Source organism: Delphinapterus leucas, chromosome 12 (genome assembly GCF_059928025.1).
Source record: "Delphinapterus leucas isolate spDelLeu-1000000601 "Yukka" chromosome 12, BTC_Dleu_Yukka2, whole genome shotgun sequence".
Classification (NCBI taxonomy): domain Eukaryota; kingdom Metazoa; phylum Chordata; class Mammalia; order Artiodactyla; family Monodontidae; genus Delphinapterus; species Delphinapterus leucas.
The window spans coordinates 44,320,115-44,338,032 of record NC_143140.1 but is presented as its reverse complement, the minus strand read 5'-3'; the positions used below and the strand labels follow the sequence as shown (position 1 = coordinate 44,338,032).

The 17,918-nt window shown below is 38.5% G+C and overlaps 2 protein-coding genes across 8 annotated transcripts in view; both read left to right on the top strand.

Annotated features, from left to right (window-relative positions):
- The window catches only part of ATG5 (autophagy related 5), a 129,320-nt gene that overhangs the window by 23,159 nt on the left and 88,243 nt on the right, over positions 1–17,918 (top strand). For all 7 annotated transcript variants that reach the window (XM_089921625.1, XM_089921624.1, XM_022553424.3 and 4 more), the window contains exon 5: positions 13,390–13,552. In XM_089921625.1, coding sequence (XP_089777751.1) covers positions 13,390–13,552 — 163 coding nt within the window. The remainder of the gene's footprint in view (positions 1–13,389; positions 13,553–17,918) is intronic.
- Positions 2–13,378, top strand: LOC111164113 (NADH dehydrogenase [ubiquinone] 1 beta subcomplex subunit 1). Its single transcript, XM_089921629.1, has one exon. The coding sequence runs from the start codon at positions 4,196–4,198 to the stop codon at positions 4,370–4,372; it is 177 nt and encodes a 58-aa protein (XP_089777755.1). The 5' UTR covers positions 2–4,195; the 3' UTR covers positions 4,373–13,378.

Here is a 17,918-nt window from a genome sequence, read left to right as displayed (position 1 = left end):
CCATTTGTCCCACTTGTGGTACTACTTAGTAAGTAGACTTAGAGTAGAATTTTTTTTTAAGTTGTTTATTGCTTTTCCCATGATACTTTTTATTTGCTAAGCTGCCATTAGTGTTTATAAAATGCCTTTCAATTTCTTCTTAACTCTTGACAGAACCATTTAAACATTTAACGTATAAGTGCCTATTCTTTGTTGGAGCTGGATGCACTATGTTTAAAATTTATAGTATTTTGGAATATTTATATTCATTAAAAAAAAAACCTCAAATAGGAAGAACAAAATCCTGAGTGCATGTGGGCATGGGAATGGGGAAGGAGGCGACCTAACACTGAGTAACTCTAAGGCTCTTTTGATGGAATGAAAAGAAGCGTTAGGAGACAGAAATACAAAGACTTGATTTAAGTCTGTTTTGAGAAATATTAATTCCTGTAGTTTTTAAGACTCCAGGCTAGATTTATTGTAACCTAATTTTGTCTCATTATTTTATAAAAATCTCATCACTCTTTCTCACTAAACACCCTGATTCTCCATCCTCCACCCCACAAGCAAGTACCGCTGAAGGATTGAACCCCCTCTATTAATTGATCACTAGGCAGTGATTCTCAAATGGTGACATATAGTGGGAGGGAGACATGCTAAGAGTTTGAAAAGTCATTTAGGTGTCTAATTTGCTTTCCCATTAGGGTCACTTATTCAAAGTCATTGCCCAAAGGCTCACCCAGTCTTCCTAAGTTACTTTCCTTTCCGTTTTACTGAAAGTGGATTTGTGGGGCGTTTGCATTTATTTCACTGTTATTTGCACTGATATACTTTGCACAGCACCATGCTACCACAGATGTTAGTTACCACGGAACCATACAGAGTGAGGACATGGTTCTAATATGCATGAGTTTCAGTTACCATGAAGAACAGGGACTGCCTGTATGTATAATAATTTAAATGTAGAATGGTAGGAAGGTAAAACTACTCCAAGTATAATAAGTGTAGAGGTTCCATATTGCCTAACAGGTCTTTCCCATTACGTTGAAAAGCATTTCCAGTAATTGAATGTGTGTGTGTGTGTGTGTGTGTGTGTGTGTGTGTGTGTGTGTAGAATGCACTCTAAAAGACTTTGAAATCTAGGTTAAAATATATCATAGTTACCCACTTATTTATTCATTCAACAAATACTGAGAGCCTGCTGTGTGCCAGCCACGCACTGTTCTAGGAGCCTGGGATATACGAGTGAATGATACAAAAGATACTCAAACAAATTTTATGGTACCTAGTTGGCATTGCCTGTTAGGCCGTCTGTAATTATTGGTTGAATTAGTTGATGGATTGTAATAATGATAGGAAAGGCTTAGAATTCTTATGATTGGTATAGTGTTATGGTTCTCAGAGTGCTTGATGGACCCAGATCCATGGGGATTCCTATTTCCATAATAATATTAAGATGCTATTTGCCCTTTCCACTGTGTTTAAATTTGTACTGATCTGCAAAAGCGATGGTGAGCAAAACTTTTGGCACCTTAGCACAGAGCAAGGCCCTGTACCAAAATGTGCTGGTGGTCGTTGTATTCTTCACCACCACACACTAGGCCTGTCCTGGGTGAAGCAGTACAAATTATTAATTATTATTAATCTTGACTCTTAAGTACATGTCTTTTTAATCTCATGTGGTGAAATGGGAATACACATAAAGCACTTCTGCTGTGTGCCAAATACAATGGTTGTCTTAAGGAAAAGCATTGTGCCCTTGTTTACTTTGAGAGCTACATGAGCCACTTTTCTCACGAAACAGCATTTTTTATTTGAAAGAGTGACTAACAAACTGTGGTTTATTCACACTTGGGTATTTGTTAGTTTCTTTAAAACAAACAAAGTGACCTCTCATTGCAGAGAAAACAACTGACAGTATTTGTTTCCAATAATAAGATTTGCACTTTAAGTGAAAATTAGAATTTTAGAAAACATGTATCTGTCACCATGAGCTTGACAGCTTTATTATTCTCAAAGAATTTTCTGATGAGATTGGTGGTCATTTTAACAAATTGATTTTTAAGAAATTTTATATAGTGAAATGTGAAAACGTTTGGAGAAGGCCTACCTTAACTCAGTAAACAGATACTTCCAAATGATCAATGCATTATGTTGAGAAATTATGCATGTGTGAAAGATCTGTTCAAAGTGCGTGGCTGGCATCAGGAATTTTAATGTAACAGAGGTCAAAATGTTTATTGATGTGTTTTCAGATTCCACATTAATGTTATAATAAACTAATTGAATTGATGTAGTATCAAAAAAGAATATCCATAAATCTGAAAAGACTACTAAAATACTACTTTTTCCAACTACATATTTTTATAAACCTGTATAATTACATACTTTAACCAAAACAACTGCATAGTATTGAATGTGGAAGCAAATAAGATAACTCCATCTACTTCCCATTAAGCCAGACGTTATTAAGATATTTGCAAAACTATACAGCAGTGCCGGTCTTCTCCCTAAATTGTTGTTGTTGTCGTCCTTCAAAATATAGTTATTTTTCACAAAAATACAGTTTTTGTGTTGACAGGTAATGGGTTTATTCTTTTTTTTCTTTTTTTTGCGGCACGTGGGCCCCTCACTGCTGTGGCCTCTCCCGTTGCGGAGCACAGGCTCTGGACACGCAGGCTCAGCAGCCATGGCTCATGGGCCCAGCCGCTCCGCAGCACGTGGGATCTTCCCGGACCGGGGCACGAACCCGTGTCCCCTGCATCGGCAGGCGAACGCTCAACCACTGCGCCACCAGGGAAGCCCTGGGTTTATTCTTGATATTTTAAAGTGAATTGCTCTTTGGGATCCTTAGTAGGTCATACATTGTCTTCCCCGATGGAAATAGAAAGCAGAATGTTAGAGGATGTTTTAAATTTGCTCCAACTACAGCGTGTTTCTGTCAGCTGCTCTTACTCTTTCTGTCCCTGGCCTGTGTTGGAGGAAAATTATTACCCAGATTTCTTTCTCCCTATACTAAGTTCCCTTTATTTAGGGTTATAAGACCTGGTTTACCACAAAGGTCGTCCTCAGGTATTTAATTGATAGCTTATACGGACTGATGTAGGCCCACATCCCCTTGTAGTGCCTTACGGCTTTTGATTGATTATAATGAAACTGAGTAAGCATTAAATTTGCAGGTAGAAAAGCAATGCTTTTAGATTGAGGAAGCAAGTTTTCTTTAAATTTCTAGAAAATAGTTTCTCATCAACAGGTTAAATTTATCGAGTAACAACTTTCTGTCAGTTGATGCATCAGTATTTTATCTTTTATGATTTTGTATTGAGTGTGTCAGATGATGTGTGTGCTTTAACCAGACTGCTTAGAATTTTTATTTTACAGTTGCTTTCAAAGATACTGATTTTAATTAGATTTTGTGCAACACTGAAGTCTCTAAGAGATTCCCCCACCTCCATCACACACATTTCTGTCAGTTCATAGTTCACACTGAATTCTTGGGGAGAAAACCTGTTAAAAATTTTTCGAAAGGACATATTTTCTCTAATTTTTAACTGACTTTGATGCTTGTCATTTGAATAGATTCATAATGTTTATAGTAAATGAATTTTAATGTCTAGAGCAGTGCTTTTCAAAATTTAACATACGTACAAATCACATGTGTGTATTGTTAAAGTGCAGATTTTGATTCTGATTCCATAGGTTTGCGCTGAGGGCAGAGGTTCTGCATTTTTAACAAGTTCGCAGTGCTGTTGATGCACCAGACCATGGGTTGAATAACAAGAGTTTAGAAAACAGTGCAGGTTTAAAAGTTAGTGTTGGACTTCCCTGGTGGCGCAGTGGTTGAGAATCCGCCTGCCAATGCAGGGGATACGGGTTCGAGCTCAGGTCCGGGAAGATCCCACATGCCGTGGAGCAGCTAAGCCCGTGCGCCACAACTACGGAACCTGCACTCTAGAGCCCGCAAGCCACAACTACTGAAGCGTGTGTGCCTAGGGCCTGTGCTCCACAACAAGAGAAGCCACCGCAATGAGAAGCCCATGCACCAGAATGAAGAGTAGCCCCCGCTCGCCGCAACTAGAGAAAAGTCCGTGCGCAGCAACAAAGACCCAACGCAGCCATAAATAAATAAATTTATTTTTTAAAAAAAGTTAGTGTTGCTGGGCTCACCGCCGCCCTAGGTCGTGGTCTCGTTGTTGTTCCCGAGGCTCCAGCATTCATGATGAACTTACTTCAGATTGTGCGTGACCGCTGGGTACATATACTTGTCCCTGTGGGATTTGTCGTTGGATGTTACCTAGACAGAAAGAATGATGAAAAGCTAATTGCCTTCCGGAACAAGAGTCTGTTATATAAAAGGGAATTAAGACCCAGTGAAGAAGTCACCTGGAAGTAAAGGCTGCTGCTGAATTACAGAATGTTCACAGTTTTTAAATTATAAGAGAAATAAAAACACATTCATTACTTTAAAAAAAAAAAGTTAGTGTTGTGTACAAAACCAAAAGGTTGTAAAGGATGATTCAGAAAATTGTTTTTGTAGGAATTTTTATATTATTTTTTGAATTCTGAGAGAGAAATATTATGCAATTGTAAAGTGTTAACTACTTTAAAACATGTAGATTTACTTTGCTTTCTTTTCCTGTTTACCAAAACAGGAATGAAAAAGGTATCTTCTTCATGGTTTTCTTAATTAGCTTCAAGGACATTTTTGATTCCTAAATCTGATTAGCCTCCTGAGAAAATTATTTTATTTCTCTTTCCTCAGCTTTTATTTTTTAAAATTCAAACCTGTATTAGAAAGATTGAGAGTCGAACACCCACATACCTTTCACCTGGATTTGCCAATTGGTATTTTGCTACCTTTGCTTTATTTCTCTCTGATTTTTTATTTGCTATTTTATTATTCCTGTAGGCATTTTGCTTGCAAAGCTGCATTATAATCAAAAGGTTGCTTACAGCGTGTGCAGTTTTTAAAGAGGCAAGTTAGTAGTGTGATTCAGAAATTTAGTAACATCGAATGAAGAGAGTGGGCTCTTTAAAATGCTCAGGTCTATTGCATATCTATCCTAAAAAAAAATTAATGGAGTAAAAAAAACCCAACAATAATTCAGTGTTTTTCTTTTTCTCTTAATAAAATGGTGCTAAACTGATTTATTTAGGTTTTGAAAAGAACAGACATTTAAATTTTGAATCTTGACAGTGATTATTAGGGGTCAGAGCTCACATTTGCTAGGCAAAATTGGGTCAGCATTAAGGTAGGTGTTTCTGTGTAAAACACTGCTGAATGATTGTGACCAGACAAACTTAGGTTTTTGGATCAAGGCACTCTATCTTTCCTACGGTGCATGGGAAGGCACTACCACTGGTCCTGACTCTACTTGTGGGACTGACCACACCCTTTTTCTGATGGACAAGTTTTCTTACTAGGCCAAGAGCCACTGTGTCTCTCTCTAAGGTAATTTACCATGTCCCTGCTCCTTCTACTGTGTGTTGATGACATAGATCTGAGGTAGCTTTCCTTGTTCTTAAGTGCACTTCATGGTCTCCCCTATGCTTCTGCTGCCTGTACTTCCCAGCTCTATATATTGGTGGCTGTCTTGAAGTATTTTATCAATAGTGTATTATATTATCTGTCTATCACGGTGGGACAGGTCACCAGAAATATAGCAGCTTAAAACAGCACACATTTATTATTGCACAGTTTCTGTGGGTCAGGCTTACCTGGATCCTCAGCTTAGTGTCTCACAAGGCTGTAGTCAAGGTATTGACTGACCTGTATTCTTGCCTCGAGACTTGAGAATCTGCTTCCAAGTTCACTCACGTTGCTGGCAGAGTTCATTTCTTTGTGATTGTGGGACTAAGGGATATATCTTCTTGTTGACTGTTAGCTAGAGGCCATACTCAGCACCTACAGGCTGCTTGAAGTTCCTTGCCATGTGCATTTTCCCAGCATGGTAGCTTACTTCATTGAGTCAACAAAAAGAGCCTCTAGAGCTAGCCTGTTAGCAAGACCAGAGTTATATAACATGACTTAATCACAGGAGTAGTATCCCATAATCTCTGCCACATTTTTTTTAAAATTTTTAATTTATTTTTGGCTGCTTTGGGTCTTTGTTGTTGCATGTGGGCTTTCTCCAGTTGCGGCGAGCAGGGGCTACTCTTCGTTGTGGTGCACGGGCTTCTCATTGCGGTGGCTTCTCTTGTTACGGAGCACGGGCTGTAGGCGTGCGGGCTTCAGTAGTTGCAGCACGTGGGCTCAGTAGCTGCGGCACACAGGCTCTAGAGCGCAGGCTCAGTAGTTGTGGCGCATGGGCTTAGTTTCTCCACGGCATGTGGGATCTTCCCGGACCAGGGATTGAACCCGTGTCCCCTTTATTGGCAGGCGGATTCTTAACCACTGTGCCACCAGGGAAGTCCCTTTGCCATATTCTTTTGATTAATGCAGATCACAGGTCCTACCTACACTCCAGGGGAAGGGATTACGGAAAGGTGTGGACACCAGGAGGTTGAGATCACAGAGGGTCACACATACTTAAAACTTTATGAAATAAGGTTTGTTTAGTCATTAAATTATGTATCAAATATTTATTGGGGTTAACATCTGCTTTCATCTCTGACAGTAAGTGGATTGTATTTTTCCTCTAGTCATAAGCAGCTATAAAGCCAGACAAAGTATATGAAATAGAGCTGTTTTCAGGCACTGGATGTAGCGAGAAAGAGAACAAATTAGGTGAGCCCCACATTTAGCCCATCTCTGTGCTTCAGGGTAATTGGCTAACTATGTCATGGGGAGTGGAACTCAAGCAGAGCAAGGAAGTTCTACTGAACTGAGGGTGCAGGGATTGGAGTTTTGGGCTGCTGAAGCAGCTGGAACTTGTTAGGTTGTTGAAGAAGAGGGTACGTACAGAAGTATGCGTTCCCCAAGAGTGCTTGGCTGAGGGTTGGGCTGCACACATGTAGGTGATGTTCCTTAAGGCCTAGTAGAGAGTGCATGTTAGGGGGTTAAAAGTGGGAGAAATATCATAATACCTGGAGATGTTGGATTTCAGCCCAGCCAGAGTGGAGAAAGACCTAGTTAATATACTGGATATTAATCTTAGATTCCTGAAAGGCTGTGCTTTTGGAAAGGTTTGGCAAGTTATGGCCCATGTGCCAAATCTGGCCCACTGACTGTTTTTATATGTCCTGTGATCTAAGGATGTTTTTTATATTTGTTAGTGGCTGAAAAGAAATTAAAAGAATAATATTTGGTGACATGTGAAAATGATGTGGAATATAAATTCTAGTGACCATAAATAATGGCTGGATGCAGCCAGCCATGCTAATTCATTTACATACTGCTTTTGGACTACAACAGCAGAGTTGAGTACTTGCGATAGACATTGTGTGGCCCACAAATAATACATTTACCATCCTGCTTTTTACAAAGTTTAACTCCTCTTACAGAGTAAGGATTGCTCTAGATCTGCCCTAATAAGGCCTAAAATTAAGCCTTTTTAAGATCAAGGAGAGGCTCCAGGCAGAACAAACTCAACAAGAAAGACAGTATAATCTAGAATCCTTACACCATATTCACAATGTTTAGCATATAATCGTCTATTACTAGACATGCAAATAAGAAGGGAAACTTGAACCACATCAAGGGGAAAAGTGCTGTCAGTAGACATTGACCCTGAGATAACCCACATTTGGAATTAGCAAAAAATGAATTAAAGCAACTATTAAAAACTCAGTGACTTAAGATAACAAAATTGCAGAACTGAAAAGAACAGTATCTGAAATTAAAAGTTCACTGATGGACTTAACAGTGAATTGGAGATGGCATAAGAAAGCTTCTGTGAACTTGACAGATCCCTAGAAATTATCCAATGTAAAGAACTGAGAGAAGAAAATTGGAGGGAGGTGGGGACAGAGTCCCAATGACTTCTAGGATAAATCAAGCAGTCTAACATACATGTAATTGGACTCCTAGAAGGAAAGGAAGGAGGGCATGGGTCAGAAAGAAAATTTTAAGAAATATGATTTGACTCACATTTCCTGGTTTCAAAGCAACAGTAAACACAACTACATGGTACCAGCAACTAAAGTACAAGCAGCCAAAGAAAAAAATAGATAAATTGGACTTCATCAGAATGAAATACTTTCTGTGCTTCAAAGGAAGTGAAAAGATAACCCACAGAATAGGAGAAAATATTTGCAAAATTATATACTTAATATGGTCTGGTGTCCCGAATATATAAAGAACTGTTAGAATTTAGTAATAAAAAGGTAAATAACCCAATTAAAAATGGAAAAAGGATTTGAGTAGACATTTCTCCAAAGAAGATATATAAATGGCCAGTAAGCATATGAAAAGAAACCAAGCATAATTATTTATAGTTGCCAAGACATGGAAAAAACCTCAGTGTCCATCAACAGATGAATGGATAAGGAAGATATGGTATATATATATATATATATACAATGGGATACTACTCAGCCATAAAAAAAGAATGAAATTTTGCCATTTGCAGTGACATGGATAGACTTGGAGGGCATTATGCTAGGTGAAATAAGTCAGAGAAAGATAAATACTGTATGATGTCACTTATGTGTGGAATCTAAAAAATAGGATAAACTAGTGAATATGACATAAAAGAAGGAGATTCACAGATATAGAGAACAAACTAGTGGTTACCACTGTTGGGGGAGAGGAGACATAGAGGTGGGGGAAGTGGGAGGTACAAACTCTTGGGTGTTAGATAGGCTCAAGGGTGTACTGAGCAACATGAGGAATATAGCCAGTATTTTGTAATAACTGTAAATGGAAAGTAACCTTTAAAAATTGTATAAAAATAAAAAATGAAAAAAACCCACAAAACCTCAGCATAATTAGTCATTAGGGAACTGCAAAGAAATACCTCAGTGAGTTACCCCTTCATGCCCACTAAAATAGCTATAATCAAAATGTTGGACAATAACAGGTGTTGGAGAGAGTGGGCTAATCGGCACTTTTCATATGTTACATGTTACTGTTGTGAATGTAAAATGCAGCTGCTTTGGAGAAAAATCTGGCAATTCCCTCAAATGCCATATGACCCACCAACTCCATTCATAGTTATATACACAAGGGAATTGAAGACATATGTCTACCCATCAACTTGTACGTGGTTGTTCATAGCAGCTTTAGTCATAAGAACCAAGAAGTGGAAGCAATCCAGATACTTATCAACTGATGAATTTATATACAAAATGTATATCCATACAATGGAATATAGTTTGGCCATAAAAGGGAACGGAGTACTGTTACATGCTGTAGCACAGATGAACCCTGAGACATCATACTGAGCCTGAGCAAAAGGAGGCAGACTCAAAAGGCTGCACTTTATATGATTCATTATATGAAACGTCCAAAATACGCAAATCCATGGAGACAGAAAGTTGAGTAGTGGTTTTCAAGAGCTGGAGGGAGGACAGATATTCAGGATCGTTGGAGCAGAGACTGTATGTGGGAGAGAAGGGAAAGAGAATGGAGGATGTGAAATGCAAGCAAGAGATTATGCTGGAGAGGTTAGCAGAGAGAGGAATCATTCGAATGTTGAAAGCATTAGAAGTTTGATTTTATCCTAAAAGTAGAACAGAGCAGCTGAGTGAGAAGACCAGATTTGCATTTTAGAAAGATCGCCATGACTCCAAATGTGAAAAATGAATTAAAGAGGGTAAGATTTTGGGCATGGGATCCAGTCACGAGGTTTTTGAGAAATTTCACATAGTTGTTAATTTGTACTAGGAAAGTGGCATTGGGAATGTTGAAAGTGAATGGATTCAGATCTATTTAGGGTGTAGATTCAACAGGACTTGATTGGATGTGGGAGACGGGGAGAAGGAGGAATCAGCAGTACATGGGAAATGTTTTTTTGTTTTGCTCTATTGTCATAATAAAGCTTGTAATATTATTATTAATAGACTGAAAAGGCTTTTTTTCCCACTATCTTTGTAAGTAGTTTTAGTGTTTCGTTTAGTGTTATTTGGTTATCTCTAATGCATCTGGACATACTCCAGACTGCCTGGATTAATATTTTAATTAGGGCTGCCCTGGTGGCACAGTGGTTGAGAGTCCGCCTGCCGATGCAGGGGACACAGGTTCGTGCCCCGGTCTGGGAAGATCCCACGTGCCGCAGAGCAGCTGGGCCCGTGAGCCATGGCTGCTGAGCCTGCGCGTCCGGAGCCTGTGCCCTGCAGCGGGAGAGGCCACAACAGTGAGAGGCCCGCGTACCGCAAAAAAAAAAAAAAATATTTTAATTAAAGGACACAGGTAATAATATATAAGTAAATGGAACCTTTCAGGAAAAAAGTGAAATTAGATCTAGTTTATTAGGATTCTGACTTGAAAGATTAATGAAAGCAAGTAAACATGGTGTTAAAGTCGCTGCCTTTATTTGCAAGAATTTGGACTGAAAAGGTATGCACTTAAACACAACTGCTCATGTATATGAGAAGAGATTTAGAAATGTAATGTAACAAATCAAGATTCTGCTTGTAATTTTATTGTGAAGCTTTCAAAAAAAGGATTTCCCACCCCAGCCCAAGCTAGTCATGGAAAGAAGAGCATTTCATGAGTAGAAGCTGTGGGGGCTTTGGCTGAGACATCTGACACTGTATTCATTGCCACAATTAATTCAACTGCTATGGCTGCCTAAGCAGGTGTCTCCATTTTTCTGTTACTGCTCTCATGCTTCCCCTCATTTCATTAAAGAGTTCATCTGGAGATAGGGCATTCTCTGTTGAAGGGTAGGTGTACAAACATGCACTCCCTTAACAGACCCCTCTTTTGCTATAAAGACTAGGCATTTGGAATTGTCAGCTATCAATTATAGGTGTCAGCATTGGTTAAGTTTAGAAACCTGCAAAGCGGTGGAAGTCTGGGAAAAGGAAAACCTCAGTACCTTCTCTGGTTACAAGAGCCATTGAAGGAATTAGCAGCCTATGCTGATGCAACACTAAAAAATGGCGGGATTTTTTTCCTCCTGATTTTTCAAACCAGTGGTTTGAGAGATCCTAACTCCTTTTTTTCATAATCAGCTTGTATACAATTTTAAGAAATTCTAACGGTATTTAAGCTTAAATAGGTCATAAATTAAAGTACATGAAGACAATATTTTCTTTGGAATATGAACTTTTATATTTTCTGCCACTCATTCATAACCAAAGTGGATAATTAGCAGTGTAGTGAACTGTACAACAGGGGTCCCCAGCCTGTTAGGAACCAGGCTGCACAGCAGGAGGTGAGTGGCGGGCAAGCGAGCGAAGCTTCATTACCCCCTGAACCTCCCCCACCCGCCCGCCCAAATCCCTTCCCGGGAAAAACCGGTCCCTGGTGCCAAAAAGGTCAGGGACTACTGTACAATAACTGAAAAAGCCCTTCTAGACTTCCCTGGCGGTCCAGTGGCTAAGACTCCGCCCTTCCACTGCAGGGGGTTCAGGTTCTATCCCTGGTTGGTTGGGGAGCAAAGATCCCACATGCTGCACGCCTAAAAAAGTAAAAAATAAAGAAAGCATTGGTCTGAAAAAGCCCTTCTAATTTTATAGATCAAGTATAACAAAATTGAAATTTTCTTAAGTCATAATGCTAATCATTATCATATTGCTAATCCATTTGACGGTAATAGAATTGATATGATGTCACTTAATTCTTTGTCCCGGTCAGGAGTCCAGGGCAAATCCCTTCAGTCTAGCTGATTCAAGGCAAATACAGCTGATTGTAAAGTTGCTTAAGGCAGGGACACTCTCTGTGCTGTCCATATCCTCTCTCATCTTTTAGTTTTACCTGTCCCTCATACTCTCCTTTTGCCTTTTCATTCTTAAGACATTTTATATTTTCTCCTATTCTTTGCCTTTGTGTGCCTGTGTTTTGAAAGTATCCATCTTAATTCTTTATGGGCTTCTAGTTCAAGAGCACCGTGAAACTGGAATCCATTTGTACCTAGAGAGACAATTCGATTGTCTCAGCTGTTTCCTTCTGCTCTAGGCAACTGTGACTAGCGGGTAGTTATATAGTGGCTTACCGTTTACTCAGCAGAAACTGTGAGACTGGATTCTATGAAAATAGAAGGAGGTGTGACTGATTATTTGCGTTTAAAAAAGATGCTTTAGGAGATAGCCATAGGTAGTCAAGTGCCTTTTCCTTTGGTAGGAGGGCATCTATGGTAAATTTCCTAATCATTCAGGAGCTTTCCATGACTTGGATAATTGAATGTTGTCTATTAATAACATGAGTAGGGTATAATTAATGCTATTTTCTCCCATTATTATTTGACTCCATTTTTATTAAAGGACTTATAGAACAATGTCTTTTTTTGGTAAGATAATGTTCGAATATAATCATTAAGTACATATTTAGGCCTTAGGGAGGAAGTGGTATTGCATGGTGGTTTAAGAGCTGGGACTGTTGAGTCAGACTAATTCTAGCTCCACCACTAGCAAGCTGTATAATTCCATCCACTCCCAGAGCTTTATTTATATATTTTTTATCTGTAAAATAGCAATAACAATAGCGTTTACCTCAAGAGTTGTTAGGAAAATAAAATGATTTAATCCATATTACAGTCTTAGTACAATGTTTGTCACATACTAAGCGTTCAGTTAGCTATTATTGTTAATATCTTTCTTTTTTTTTCGGTGAAAAGTACATGTCATCTCATTTACATTACTGCTTATTTATCCAATGATCATTGCCTCAACTGCATAAAAGATTCAGTGAAGGTAAAGAATGTAAATTTAGCTATTTGACCTTACATTTTAACAGCTTTGTTAAGCTCTAATTGACCTAAAGGAAACTATGCATGTTAAAAGTGTACACTTTGATAAGTTTATACTGCCGTTTATATATTTGTTTACCTGTTGACACTTAGGTTGGTTCCTGTGTTTTTACTGCTACAAATAAAGCTGCTGTGAACATTCATGTACAAGTCTTTGTGTAGACATATGCTTTTATTCCTCTTAAGTAAATACCTAGTTGTAGAATGACAGGATCAGATGGTAGGTGTCTGCTTTTTTAGAAGAAACTACCAAACTGTTTTCCACAGTGTTTGTACCATTTTACATTTCCATCCACATTCTTGACAATACTAGGTATGGTCAGTCAAAAAGCTATTTTTAAATTTCTTGTTCTTTCATATCTTTTTTCATGTTGTATAAATGCATACCATATCACATAAGGATTATTTGGAAAAAGTGCAGAATATGCCAGACAGCTAAAGATTTTTAAGTTAATTTAAAAAAGTATTTGGAGTTATACTAAAATCTCTTTATTGCAAAGGTAAGAGGTGGTTTGCTTAAAATATTGGAAAATTGCAGGAGATAACAGTTCTTTGAAGAGCTAATTTTGTAATGTGTGTACATGTTTTATATGTGTATTTTTTCTTCCTTTGATAGAGTTTTCCAGAAAAGGACCTTCTGCATTGTCCATCTAAGGATGTAATTGAAGCTCATTTTATGTCGTGTGTGAAAGAAGCGGATGCTTTAAAGCACAAAAGTCAAGTAATCAATGAAATGCAGAAAAAAGATCACAAGCAACTCTGGATGGGTTTACAAAATGGTAAATATAACAATGTTTAATTTCATAATACCACTTTATGAAGTATGAAGTAACTGTAATCCTGTGAGTAATTGGTACATCTTAGGGTTGGTGATACAAGTTTAAATTCCAGCCTCTGTGCACAGAATTTCACGAAGAAGCTACCTTTGGTCATACCTTTCTTACATTGTACCCTTCTAGCATCCCTCTCTTCCTGGATTCCCTAGCATTAGACAGATTGCTTTGCCCATAATATAAGACAGTATAAACTTCCTGTGTTTAGCTTCTGGAAAAAGTGCCCTTAGTCCTAGTCACGATCCTTCTGGAATTGCAACTGAATACCCTGTGTATGTACCAAAATACCTCCGCCTGGGTAGGGCACAATCTCTAGTCTCTGCTTTCTCAGAACAGGAAGCCTTGCTTTGTGCTCAGATTCTCTCTCTCCTGGCTGGGATTTAGAAAATACGCTCAAGGAAAAAGCTGAGGGGAATCTGCAATTTACTGATGTATTCTTCTTCTCTTAGCCATCATAGTTCCTTAATCTTGCCTGCATTGATTGCCCTCCAGTGCCTACACACAGTTCTGTATGCAGGCAGTTCTCACTTTACATGGGTCAAATATGCATGAATTTCAGTTAACATGCTTTAGTTAAATAATGCCAGTTCCCCAACAATGTGAGTCAAATATCATTTGTCATTATGTATTAACTGTGAATAATCACATAAAGTACAATTACGTAAGAGTTAGCTCTTCGGTTCAGTCATTATGTAACAACAGATACATGTCATGATCAGTGACCGGTCACTTTCTTTGAGTGTCTGTCAGTGAATCGTCGTTATGCCGCTGTTATTTAATTCACTCACAGACAGCAAAGCATGCAGTTTTGTTGCCTCCTTGTGTCCATTGATAAGCCCACATAACATTTTGTAAAACTGGATAATGGAAAGAGGGAATTAGCCAAGAAAGATGAAAGTGTAGCAAAGAAACAAAAAGTGATAATGCTGGAAGTGAAATTTGAATAGAAGGTAGTGGAATTATAGAAGACATAGCTAACTGTGGGGCTGTTGACACTACCACCATTTGAGAGACTTTAGATATGCAGCCCTAGGAGCTTAGTGAAGGCAAACTCTTCCATACAAATGAGGGAAGTGGTTGTGATGAAAAGGATGAAGTAATCCTAGAGGGAGTGATACTGGTAAAAATATCACATTAAAGGAACAGGGGATATCTCATGGTGTTGAAAGTGCAAGTAACATGTTTGAAGTTGACCCAAACTTAGAAAGGAGTATGATAATTTGCCAGAGTTTAGGAAAGATGCTTGCTTGTAAGAAAGCAGGCACTATTCAAACTGTGCTTAAGATTTTTACAAATAAAGCACTTTAATTCCCCATGTTTCTAATGCTTTAATTAGTGTACTGTTAAACGCAGTGCTAAATAAATATTAGTTTTATTTACTTTTTTCATTTTCCTGTACATTTATAACCATCAGAGTTTTTAATATTTTGACAATTTTCTAAAAGATCACAAAACAATCATAAATTTTCCCATTAACTATTAAGATCACTTTGCATGGTTTTATGTTGCATGGTAATTTTTCCAGTCCTGCACTGCTGTGCAAAGCAAGGACTGTCTGTATTTTGTCCATCTTCGATAGTTGTTTTTGGACAAGGAGTTGGTACAATATAAGCTGCTCTTTCATAGCAACAACTAGAATAAGAGAAGACCCCTCTTTTCCCCTTAAAAAAAAATTTTTTTAAATGTGATACAGTTTTATCTTTTGGACTATATCATTACCATCTCACAGAGTTGTCTGTAGTTATTTAGTGTTTATTAAACTTTCATTATGCAAAATACAGGGCATTATCTGTGACTTCATTAGTACAAAAGGTACGTATTTTATGGCAGTGTGTCCTGTAAATTAAATTTTGACATTTCTTTTAAGTTTCTTAGATTTGACCCAAGTTACATGGAGTTGCTCCTTAGTTTCATATTTGTACCTCTGGTATTTCTCAATTAGGTTGTAAGGTTTGCAAAAGGAAGGCACCAGGCCTTTCACTTCATTTATATTACTGAGTACACATATTCTTATTAAGTGATCAAAAGAGTTTACAACCCCTTAAGAAGGTGTACTTTTTCCTTTTCCTGGCTGGCTATTTGTAGAAGTGACATTTTAGGACGCTTGTGAATAAGAGGATTGCTTAAATGGAAGAAGACAGGAATGTTCTAAAGAGAGAAGAGATCTGAGAGTAATTTGTCTTCAGAATTTAAGTAAATAATTTAGATGAACTTTTAAGTAGATGTTCTTGAAATCTATTGTGAGCATGGTGAGTCAGCTATAGAGAGCCCAGGGATTCAGCAGAGGATTCTAAAAATGATTGAACTGTTTCAGTTGGGGCATTAGAGGATTAGTTATGGAGGGTGATGGGTAAGAGTTGTGGAAATAACAAAGGTGTGGTTTTTAGTCTCAGCTCTTCTGGTAGCTCCTTAGGGCAAGTCACTCAATCCCTTTTAGCTTCAGTTTCTTTATCTGTAAAATAAGAGAATATCTGCTGTGGTTTCCTATAAATGATTTTAGAAGCTTTAACGAAACACTAATATAGTTTATGTGAAAGTGTTTGAAAGGAAGTAAAGCTGTCTTGATAAAAAGAATTATTGAGAAGTCACTTTGAGACACGAGAACAGGGGTTGGCAAAAAGTGTGGTCCCACCTGCCGATGCAGGGGACACGGGTTTGTGCCCCGGTCTGGGAAGATCCCACATGCCGCGGAGCGACTGGGCCCGTGAGCCATGGCCGCTGAGCCTGCACGTCCGGAACCTGTGCTCCACAGCGGGAGAGGCCACGGCAGTGAGAGGCCCGCGTACTGCAAAAAAAAGCACAAACAAACAAAAAGTGTGGTCATGAGCCAGCCACCTGTTTTTGTAAATAAAGATTTATTAGAACCCTGCCACAACAATTCATTTATGTAACATCTATGGCTACTTTCATGCTACAACAGCTGAGTTAAATAGTTGTGATCAAAAAAACAAACAACCCAATCCAAAAATGGGCAGAAGACCTAAATGGACATTTCTCCAAAAAGATATACAGATTGCCAACAAACACAAGAAAGGGTACTCAACATCACTAATCATTAGAGAAATGCAAATCAAAACTACAATAGGTATCACCTCACACCAATCAGAATGGCCATCATCAAAAAATCTACAAACATGGGCTTCCCTGGTGGTGCAGTATTTGAGAGTCTGCCTGCTGCTGCAGGAGACGTGGGTTCGTGCCCCGGTCCGGGAGGATCCCACATGCTGCGGAGCGGTCGCTGGGCCTGCGTGTCCGGAGCCTGTGCTCCACAGCGGGAGAGGCCACAGCAGTGAGAGGCCTGTGTACCGCAAAAAAAAAAAAAAAATCTACAAATAATAAATGCTGGAGAGAGTGTGGAGAAAAGGGAACCCTCTTGCCCTGTTGGTGGGAATGTAAATTGATACAGCCACTATGGAGAACAGTATGGAGGTTCCTTAAAAAACTAAAAATAGAACTACCATACCACCCAGCAATCCCACTACTGGGCATATACCCTAAGAAAACCATAATTCAAAAAGAGTCAAGTACCACAGTGTTTATTGCAGCACTATTTACAATAGACAGGACATGAAAGCAACCTAAGTGTCCATCAACAGATGAATGGATAAAGAAGATGTGGTACATATATACAATGGAATATTACTCAGCCATAAAAAGAAATGAAACTGAGTTATTTGTAGTGAGGTGGATGGACCTAGAGTCTGTCATACAGAGTGAAGTAAGTCAGAAAGAGAAAAACAAATACCATATGCTAACACATATATATGGAATCTAAAAAAAAAAAATGGTTCTAACGAACCTAGAGGCAGGACAGGAATAAAGACACAGAGGTAGAGAATGGACTTGAGGACACAGGGAGGGGGAATGGTAAGCTGAGATGAAGTGAGAGAGTGGCATGGACATACATATACTACTAAATGTAAAATAGCTAGTGGGAAGCAGCCAATTAGCACAGGGAGATCAGCTCATGCTTTGTGACCACCTAGAGGGGTGGGATAGAGATGCAAAAGGGAGGGGATACGGGGATATATGTATATGTATGGCTGATTCACTTTTGTTATACAGCAGCAGCTAACACAACAATGTAAAGCAATTATACTCCAATAAAGATGCTAAAAAAAAAAAGTCAAAAAAAAAAATAGTTGTGAAAGAGACCATGTGGCCCACAGCTTAAAATATTTACTCTCTAACCCTTTTAGAAAACATTTGCCAGCCTATAGAAGGTTGATTAAACCAACAGCTTGTATTTATCATTGATCTAAAGCATGACTCACAGTGTCACACATTCAGAACTTGGTATATAACTTAACGT